The sequence below is a fragment of the Ambystoma mexicanum genome, chromosome 3p, assembly GCF_040938575.1.
Source record: "Ambystoma mexicanum isolate Mex_15411 chromosome 3p, UKY_AmexF1_1, whole genome shotgun sequence".
Taxonomy (NCBI): Eukaryota; Metazoa; Chordata; class Amphibia; order Caudata; family Ambystomatidae; genus Ambystoma; species Ambystoma mexicanum.
The window spans coordinates 1,199,082,868-1,199,092,316 of record NC_090925.1 but is presented as its reverse complement, the minus strand read 5'-3'; the positions used below and the strand labels follow the sequence as shown (position 1 = coordinate 1,199,092,316).

The 9,449-nt window shown below is 48.4% G+C and overlaps 1 protein-coding gene across 1 annotated transcript; it reads left to right on the top strand.

Moving 5' to 3' along the window:
* The first annotated feature begins 3,973 nt into the window (after positions 1-3,973).
* On the top strand, positions 3,974-8,960 carry WNT8A (Wnt family member 8A). The gene is made up of 6 exons (XM_069650097.1): positions 3,974-4,113; positions 4,238-4,271; positions 4,506-4,644; positions 5,567-5,692; positions 6,666-6,808; positions 7,772-8,960. The coding sequence occupies exons 1-6, from the start codon at positions 4,043-4,045 to the stop codon at positions 8,333-8,335; spliced, it is 1,077 nt and encodes a 358-aa protein (XP_069506198.1). The 5' UTR covers positions 3,974-4,042; the 3' UTR covers positions 8,336-8,960.
* Positions 8,961-9,449: the final 489 nt, after the last annotated feature.

Sequence of the window (9,449 nt, the reverse complement as noted above, 5' to 3'; positions counted from 1 at the left end):
ATGAACTGGGTAGGGGAAAGAACATTCTGGAAAATAAATAAACCGTTAAAAAATAATGGTTGGAGGAGTGAAGGGAAGAAAGAAAATTATAGAGGCAGTGAGCAATCACTCTGTAGGGATCTGTGGCCTTGAGAGGTCAACCAGGGCCTAATGACTTGCCTGAACTGGGCAGCGTTTTTTGGGTGCAGTTGGGTATCTTGCATGGGCCTGGGCTGCTTGCCCAGAGCATCCCGGGTATTCACTCGGGCGTGAGAGCTGGCATCCCTCCTGGGTAACAGACCAAATGGCCCCAACCTGCAAAGCCCCACACCACATGCATGGGGCAGTCTGGTGGAGAAGAACAGCGTCATCCAGCCCGTATTCTGCGTCGGCGGGGCAGCCTGAACCCGGTCACCCCGGTCACCCAGGCTGTGTCCCATGATGGCCCATCCCAGGGCCAGATGGGCTGGATCCAGAAGAAAAAGCCCTCCTGGACCACGTCTACCAGAGTGGCCTGGTAGGGGAGGAAAGGGTAGACGGCGGATCAGTGAAGACAAGCCCCGAGCTACCACATCCTTGTGGCCTAGGTGAAGAGGGGAGCTCCGGCACCCCAGTCAGAGCTCTGAAAAATGTATGGCCTGTCCCGTGCCGCACCAACATAGGCAGAGCACGGGTGATGTGGAGGCCCCTCTGGTACCCAGGTGCCAAAACAGTAAGGAGCGGGGGACTATGCGGTGGTGAAGCAGTGCCCCCCATGCTGAATGTGGCATCGCCTGAGAGGAAAGGTTTCTGGGGGGGGCAACCCCTGGTAGCCATCGGATAGAGCTGGCCCCACCCCTGAGGGCATCCATTTACAGGTAATTAAAGGTACTGTCAGGGCCAATGGTGTGGCAGACTGTTGCAGCTACTCCCAAGTAAACTAATGTACATATTAATTTGTGGTTTGTAATGTATGTATGCATCTTTTATGTGGGTATTTTTAAGGTTCAGTATATTATTAAGTAGGTTAGGTTTGTATTTTGAGATGCGAGGGGTTTGGGTGGTAGTACCCAAATTGATCGTTTACAAAGGATTGTATGGCAAATCTGGCCGAATTTGGCCAGTACCATTCGATCGTTTGTAAACGATCAGTTTGGGTAATCACTACCAAACATGGGGAGTGGGGTTTGCAGGGGTAACCCCCGCTTCCGGAGGTTTGCAGGTGGGGGACGGGAAAAAAGTAGGGGGTGGGTGGGGGAGTGTTTTTGGGGTTGTGGGGCCGAATTGTGCCATGGCCGAATCGTATACATCCGTTAGGGTAGGTAAGGGGGTTAAATACGAAGAGGTGTGAGGGGGTACCTTGGCGTGATAGAGGAAGGGGTAAGCGGGGTAAGGGGTAAGCGGCTGCCTGCCAAAGGCTGACTAGGGGACAGAACAACCAACTGGGGCTATCTCTTTGCCTTTTCCCACAGTGGGTAGCAGGGGTGGACTGGCCAATAGGGAACTCTGGAGATTTCCCGGTGGGCCTCTGCACCCTGGGCCTCTTTTCTGTGGTATTTCCAAATTTTCTCATAGGAAAAGCATTGGGCTTGCTGAAAAGGTGTCATACGGGGCCACTTTGAACTTTATTTCCAGGGCCTCTTTTGGTCTCCAGTAATTATTTCCAGGGCCTCTTTTAGTTCCCAGTCCAGCCCTGGTGGGTAGTGACTGGTAGGGGAAGTAGTGGTCTGTTCCACCCTAAGAGTCTTTGATCCCCTATAAGGGAGGGTGGGCTACGCGATAGATGCCTTAGAGCTGTATCATGCCCAGGGAAGAACAGAGAAGGGTTCTTAGAGTGGTAAATATGTATTGAGTTCTTATCCCATCTCCTGTTATAACAATTTTATTTGCAGGTTGGATAGCGTCCCTTCCTGAACAGCTGGTCTTCTGGGTGCGGGTGGCAGGTTCCGTGGGATCTGTCCCTGTCCTGAGATAAGGAAGGCGGACTCCCTCGCCCCAAACCAGGGCCAGAAAAGCGGGGGGATAGAATTGGCATTTTGTTCTATACTGAGAATGGTCATCAGCAATTGAATTACCGCGTCTGCTACTTTTACTGCCAGCAACAAGCCTGTGGAATGGATTTTGCAGTTGGGGGTATTTTTCCCTTCTGAAATGGACGACATTCTACCACCGACATTCTGAAATGGACGACATTCTACCACCGACATTATTTGTCAATTACGCTTGCTGATATTGAAACCCATATGCGTAATGAGGCCGGGCATGCTGCAGCCTTTACCTAAAGCAATGATGCATGTGTTCCATTCGAGGGCCTAGGGCAGGACTTCTTGGGCGTTCGAGCTACTCCTGCCTGGGAGCTCTTCTGTTGTAAAACCAATAAAGGTATCAGGATGCACAGCCCCACCTAGTAGCGATGTAACGTGCTGCCCTGTACAGGCAGACACATCGGACTGTACAGGTGTGAAACAAGACACTCAAAATATGACTCACGCCATAGAGCTCTGGCCCAGGGCATGGCCTTGCTACTTTTCTGCTCGGTGGGGGCAGGCCAACACTGGCGGCTCTGCCTTAATTAAGCAGTATTTTGCATTCATTAGCTTCTCACCAGCCTCCAGCTCCGGGCGGGGTGGGGGGGGGCGTGTTAGAATTCGCAGCTTTCCCAGACTGCCCCCATGCTGCCCGCTCCCGGGACCCCGGGCCGATAAGCAGTTTCTATTACTTGCCAGTAAACTTGGAGCCAAGGGCCGCAGGTCTCCTCCCCTGTCTTCCGTGGGCAGCCGGAGGCAGAAAACGACCCCGGGGGCAGGTGGGGCATAAAATGGCCTGGAATTATTAACACAATGAGTACTTATCAGCCCCGACTGCTGTGGGGGCATTCCTCGGTTGCTATTCTTACAGTGTTGCCTTCATAAAAGTAAAGCACGTGCAGTAACGGATTTATTGCCCGCAACATTCAGCGCGGATTGCGACAGTGCTCGGTGCAGGTGAACGCTACGGGCCCGATTCACACAAGCGTTCTTCAATAGGAAAATCCCATTGAAAACGGTGTTGTAAATCAGGCCCTGTGTCTTAGTGCTCCGCAGTCACCGCGGCCAAGAGCACTCAGTGTGTGAACGGGGTGACCTCGCTACCTCCCTCCTAAAAGGGTAACGCGACCATCAGACTGCACGAGCGCACTGTAATGCACAAGTATATATGAGATTATGCAGGGCCCGGCCGGTGGGGCGGGGCGGCGCGTGTGTAAGTGGGTGTGATAAATGAATTTGGCGCACAATAGCGGGCAAGGTAGCTGTCGACATACTGTCATGATTCCAATAAAATAGCGAAACCTTAATAAACACACACGCAGGCCGAGAAAACAGTCAATAGTTAATGTTTACATCTCAGCAGAAATGCACAATGCCTGATATTTTTAAAACATGGGGGAATGAAGCGGGCTGCACAGGAGTGTACATTGTATCCGTGGTGGTGTTCCTTCCCATTCGTTCATCGCGTCTTCTACGTCACCAATCGTTTTCAAGCTCCAGCTTGTCACGTCGTTCATGATAAAAGAGCAAACCTTATACTACTGCCCCAAAAATACATATGCACTGTACCCCGGCTGCCCGCCAGAACAGCCGGGAATAAATCAGAAAATATTCATAAGGAAAGCCCGCAACACGTACGCGCACTAGATGCAGAACCTGGTTGGGGAAAGAGACACGCCACGAGACATGGAAAGCGCCGGATTACAGAAAAATGCACAATAACCTCGAAAATGTTTAATACAATTAAAGCAAGCTATTGTCAGGAGAGTTTACACCCATTCATTAGAGCCCCGGGGTGAGAAGAGTCCCTTGTCTTTTGAAGTGGAACCCCAGGGCCCCGCCTTTTCGCCTTTGTCTCGTCTCCGATTGGTCGGGCATTTTCGGGATAATAGGTTTATTGGCTAACGAGAGAATAGCTCCCCTGTCACCCCAAACTGCCATTTAAATAACAGAGATGCTTTTTTTGTAACCCCAGTTACAGGTTTGCTAGAGAGGGATCTATCGAGTCAGCCCTCCCGTAAAAACAGTGGCGTCCAGCTGGCGAGGCTCGCACAGCCATGAAAAACACCAAACTTTTTGCCCTCACCACCCTGGGAGTTTTCTGCACCATCTTCACCGCATCAGCATGGTAGGCTTTACATCGGTACATATGGTTTTAAACCTGAAAAAAATAACGTTTCGCAGCAGTACTGCTTCTACTCTACGGTGCTCGTCCGGCGGCTTTACCAACTGTTTTCTGTCTTTTGTTTAAGGTCTGTGAACAACTTCCTCATGACTGGTCCAAAGGTGAGTACAATCTGTTTCTGTGGCAGACTCATCATCAGTGCTACGGACGAACGTGTATTTTTTTTTAAAGTTATAAAGAGTATTGTCGTTATTTATTTATTTAAATTGTTATACAACGCTGGCCCTAACAAGGGGGTGCTATCAATGCATTGACTATAGAATGATAACTTTAAGAAACAGGATGCGTGCTGAAGGCTTTTATTCTAAACCACCTTTTTTCCGTTTGCCTTAAAGGCGTACCTGACCTATTCCACCAGCGTGGCAGTGGGGGCTCAGAGCGGCATCGAGGAATGCAAGTTCCAGTTTGCCTGGGAACGGTGGAACTGCCCCGAAAGCGCCCTCCAACTTTCCACCCACAACGGACTGCGCAGCGGTAAGGGCCTGCCCTCGGTGTCACCTTCCCGGGTCCCCTCCCTTGCATGCGGGATGCTTGAAGCTTCAAGCAGTGGCCACGTCTCACTCTGTTGTCATGGGCGGCGGACCATAAACCAGGATACATTGTCCCCTCTGACTTGTGCTGTCTTCAGTGTGTGATGGGTTGCTTTGGAACATATCTCCCGACTATGTTTCCAGGCAAGGGAGCCTCCGGAGTTGAAAGCTAATTGGTGCTCTTAATGTTTCCCTTTTCCCTGTGATGTTTGAGCGGCCGCTAATGTAAACAAAAGATCCCTTTGCAGCTCAGTTACACAGTCCTGCAATGCATGTATTCACTTGATATTTCAGCTACCCCCAATCAACTGTTGTCAAATGAAGGCACGCTTTTAACTTTTACCAGTGGGTTGTATTAACACGCGTGTGTGGCCATAAAATCGCGGATTAGAATGTAGACGAGATCGACTCTACATTTATTTCAGAGATCCATAACGCTATGGCCCTGTTCATTTGGGTAGTTGCGTTGGCTGTTATTTATAGACCAGGAAGCGGTACAAAATAAATATGTATTTTAAAAACGTAATATTGTTTAGTAGGCTTTGAACATAGATACAATGTTGAGAAGACTCTTTAGTAATTATTCGTCGCTGAATAGTTTTTGTCACCGTACATCACGAGTTCCAATATCGAAACGCAATGTTGTGGGTGTGGCAGCTTGTGTCTTCCCTTTTAATGCGTGTTACTGGGCGTCTATCAATGACTGCTGAAGTGCCCTTCAGCCTGGCGGTGTCTTTCCCTGGCTTTGCGGTTAGTGGGACCTCACAAATAAAGGCTGTGTTGACCCTCGTAGTCGAGCATTAAGTGAAAAGTGACGACAGTGATTAAGGAGCCATGAACATTTCCTCCCATTCCTTTCCTCGCAGCTACCAGGGAAACGTCCTTTGTGCACGCCATCAGCTCGGCCGGAGTCATGTACACTCTGACCAGGAACTGCAGCATGGGCGACTTCGACAACTGCGGCTGTGACGACTCCAGAAATGGCCGCATGGGTGAGTTTGGTTCCCGGGTTTAACTCTCTTAGAACTGGTACATGGATGGGTACAAATCACTATGAGCCAGACACGGGCCACACAAGGAGCTCGTCGCCTGTACGTGAAGAGGCACGAGACGAGAAAAAGGTTGCGCAAGGCCCGGTGGGAAGCGCTTACGCTGTGGTCATAGTGCGGGTCCCTGGAAAACTGTTAGCGTTTGCACAGTGGCCAATAAATCCAAGTGGTCTTTTACCTTAGGGTCATGATTCAGAAAGTTGCCAAGTTTGAGAGCCATCGTGCAAACGCCCTCCTCTGCGCTGTCTACGCGCACTGAAGCTTTTAATGCTGGTGGCAATATGCCTCAAACTCCATCCTCAAACGGTCTTTGTCATACTTTAACCGAGCGACTCCTATCTCAACAATTGAGACTGTGCTTTAAAAAAATGAAATGGTGCATTGATGGTTTGGGCGTTCTTGCAAAGAGAGATGATAGGGTAGAGAGGCGGAGCCTTTGCACATCTATTTTATTTGCTGCAGTGTATAAAGCTGCTGTCACCTGGCTGGGCACACAGGGTGGCCTGCCAGGTGGTTGTGACTCCTGGATGTGAGACTACGCCATTACTCCAACACCCAGCATCGGATCTATGCACAGAACGGAGGCTAGCGACTCAGGAACCCGATCCGAGTCTCCTTAAAAGCACACCTCAGAATGAAACCCAATGGGGCACACTATGACAATATGTAAAAGATGCCTTGGTGCACAGATTCCATCACCACATACACATAATGTCAAGCTACATAGAGCAAATAAATGACAGCATATCAGACTGCTGCAGTAGTATTTATCAAGATACTTAAGTTACTGCAGGCAGAACCCATCGTATATTTTCAGGTCCATTTCAATAATGTGTATGTATATTCTGAGGTACAAATAATGATTGGAGGCAAGCACATCCCTTTGTATTCATTGTGTTGTCTCTTCTTGGCCCAGGTGGTCGTGGATGGGTCTGGGGAGGTTGCAGTGATAACGTCGACTTTGGAGAAAGGATTTCCAAACTCTTCGTAGATGCCCTGGAGACTGGGCAAGACTCAAGAGCTTTGATGAACATCCACAACAATGAAGCAGGGAGATTTGTAAGTACTTTTTCCAACACATTCACCACAGCTGTACTGTGAAAATGTATAACATATTCGGGGGGGGGGGGGAGGGTAATGTGTGGAAAACGATGGATATAATGCTCACTGATTTATTCAGGAGAGCTGCACCCCCATTTCTAATGCTGCAGAGGTTGGCAACCTGGCAGAACCAACTCCGCTTTTCATCCTTCCTAGAGCCATAGAACGAATATCATTGCCCGAGTAATATGATCTTCGTTTGTAGGGTGATCCCTGGTTACTCTAATAACACCGGCCAGGCATTTCTGAGAGATGTCATCTCTGCCCATGATATTCCATTTAAAGAACTGCATTTTCTCTGTGGCAATGAGCAAGTTATAACTGGAATGATTTACTTAATTTGTACATTTTGACTTGTTTTTCCTACTGGATCCAAGATCTCGATTGTTTTCTCTATTGAAAGCGTACTTCCCGCAGTGCCTTGACTTTGCTTAAGATGTATAAAGCTCGTTCCTAAACGGTCCCTATTTTAGCAGATTATAGCACAAAGGCACCCGGATAACGTGATTTTGCCCAGGATGGCAGAGTAGTCGAGTGGGAAGGCTGTTATAATAAGTCCTTCCCTTTTCATGCTTAGTGAACACCGCAGCTACTAGACCGAGTCCTATTTCGAATAAAACACTGCCACGTTCTAATGAATTGAAACAGAAACACTGCTTTCATCTTGCAAATTGGATTTCTCCATTCTACAAGGATTAGCCAATGCTGTTTTCTTCTGCGTGCACCAATGTTACGCTGCTGTTTTCAAAAACTCATTAGATTCAAATCTCACTATCTGGTGAGAATCCCTTTCAGGTTTTTAACGCAATTACTGGTGCCGTGGGGACGAGTTTCATGTCACGTCAATCACTACGCTGTAGGAAGTTCCTTGGAAAGCAGGGGCATTCACTAACATCTACCCTTTCCCTCCTTCTTTGAAAGGCTGTCAAATCAACCATGAAGCGGACCTGCAAGTGCCACGGGGTGTCTGGGAGCTGCAGCATTCAGACCTGCTGGCTGCAACTGGCAGAGTTCAGGGATATAGGCAATTATCTGAAGATTAAACACGACCAGGCCTTGAAGCTCGAGATGGACAAGCGCAGGATGCGCGCCGGCAACAGCGCCGACAACCGCGGGGCCATCGCGGAAGCCTTTAGCTCTTTGGTGGCCACCGAGCTTATCTTCCTGGAGGACTCGCCGGACTACTGCCTGAGAAACGCCAGCCTCGGGCTCCAAGGCACCGAGGGCCGGGAGTGCCTGCAGAGCGGCAAGAACCTTTCTCAGTGGGAGAAGAGAAGCTGCAGGCGGCTCTGCACCGAGTGCGGCCTGAAAGTGGAGGAGAAGAGGACGGAGATCGTCAGCAGCTGCAACTGCAAGTTTCACTGGTGCTGCACCGTGAAGTGCGAGCAGTGCCGCCAGGTGGTGACGAAGCACTATTGCGCCCGGAAGGAGAGGGACCAATCCCTGAACAGCAATAGACGGAAGCACCGAACGCACCAGCGGTAACGCGCGCGCTCGGCCACTAAAAGAGGACTTGACAGGCAGGAGAAAAATGGACGTAGCGTGTGTCTCTTAAAATCACTCGAACTGCCTTTTTTTTAATGTTTGTGGTCACTTATTTATGTATTGAAGCGATTCGCGAAAAGAAAAGTATTTTAGCCTTGTACAGAGGCGTTTGTACATTGATTGTAAATATCGTTTAATATAAAACATATGCACTTTTACATGCGTTGGATTTTTAGCTCAAGTCGTGTCGTTTTTTTAAAATAATGTATTGGATTTCATTTGCCCATGAACTGGTTGATATTTAAAACAACTGTTTTTAAAACAAATCATCTTTTTAAAAATATGCAAGGTCCCTGTTGTTTTCCACCTTGCATTGTTATATGTTTACACCGGTAGTGGAAGATTTTCATTTTTTCTGGGACAAATGCACAGGAGATATCATTTAAAATAGGGAGGGTCTCTTCTCCGAGCGTGACCGAGAAGCCACAGGAGTACCCCAAACTTTAATACTGGTAGGATTTGTGATACTGTTTATTTTGTGACCCGGCTATATAAGCATTGTACACTGTTTTCATGCATCATGTAAAACTGTACTATTGAATACTAATTAAGTAAACATCTGAAAGCAATCATGCTGTCGTTTATTTTGCAAATTGCGTTCTTCAGGCAGTACACATAATGTAATAATACAATGCTGGTAGGTATAACCTTTAACTGTCCTTTAAATAGGTTGGCTAGGGTTATCGTTCAGGGCCACTGCAGCAAAGTGGTCATTTTGAGGTATAAAATGTGTGCAAAATATATATCAGTCAGACCCACCAACTGACCGTCACTTTTGAGGACAAATGTGGCGGTGGGCAGGGTTGACTTCTGTGAGAGCTCCCAGGGCAGTTGAAAACACTTGATTTGGGTTTTGGGGGGATGAAAGTCTGTTGACTTAAATAGGTAGGCAGGGAGCATGGCGGGTGTGAGAGCTGCTTACAGGGCAGGTGACACCTGCCAAAAGTGTATGCCTTGAGAGGCATGGTACTAGGGTTCAGGCACTTGCTGTCAGGGAGAGGACGTAGAGGCGCTCTGTATACACACAGCTCTTAGGCGTTTAAAGTTGTAATGA

Coding starts and splice junctions, on each gene's coding strand:
- WNT8A (XM_069650097.1), top strand. CDS start 4,043: ATGAAAAACACCAAACTTTTTGCCCTCACCACCCTGGGAGTTTTCTGC. Junction 4,272..4,505: donor TCCTCATGACTGGTCCAAAG/GTGAGTACAATC, acceptor TTTGCCTTAAAG/GCGTACCTGACCTATTCCAC. Junction 4,645..5,566: donor CCACAACGGACTGCGCAGCG/GTAAGGGCCTGC, acceptor CTTTCCTCGCAG/CTACCAGGGAAACGTCCTTT.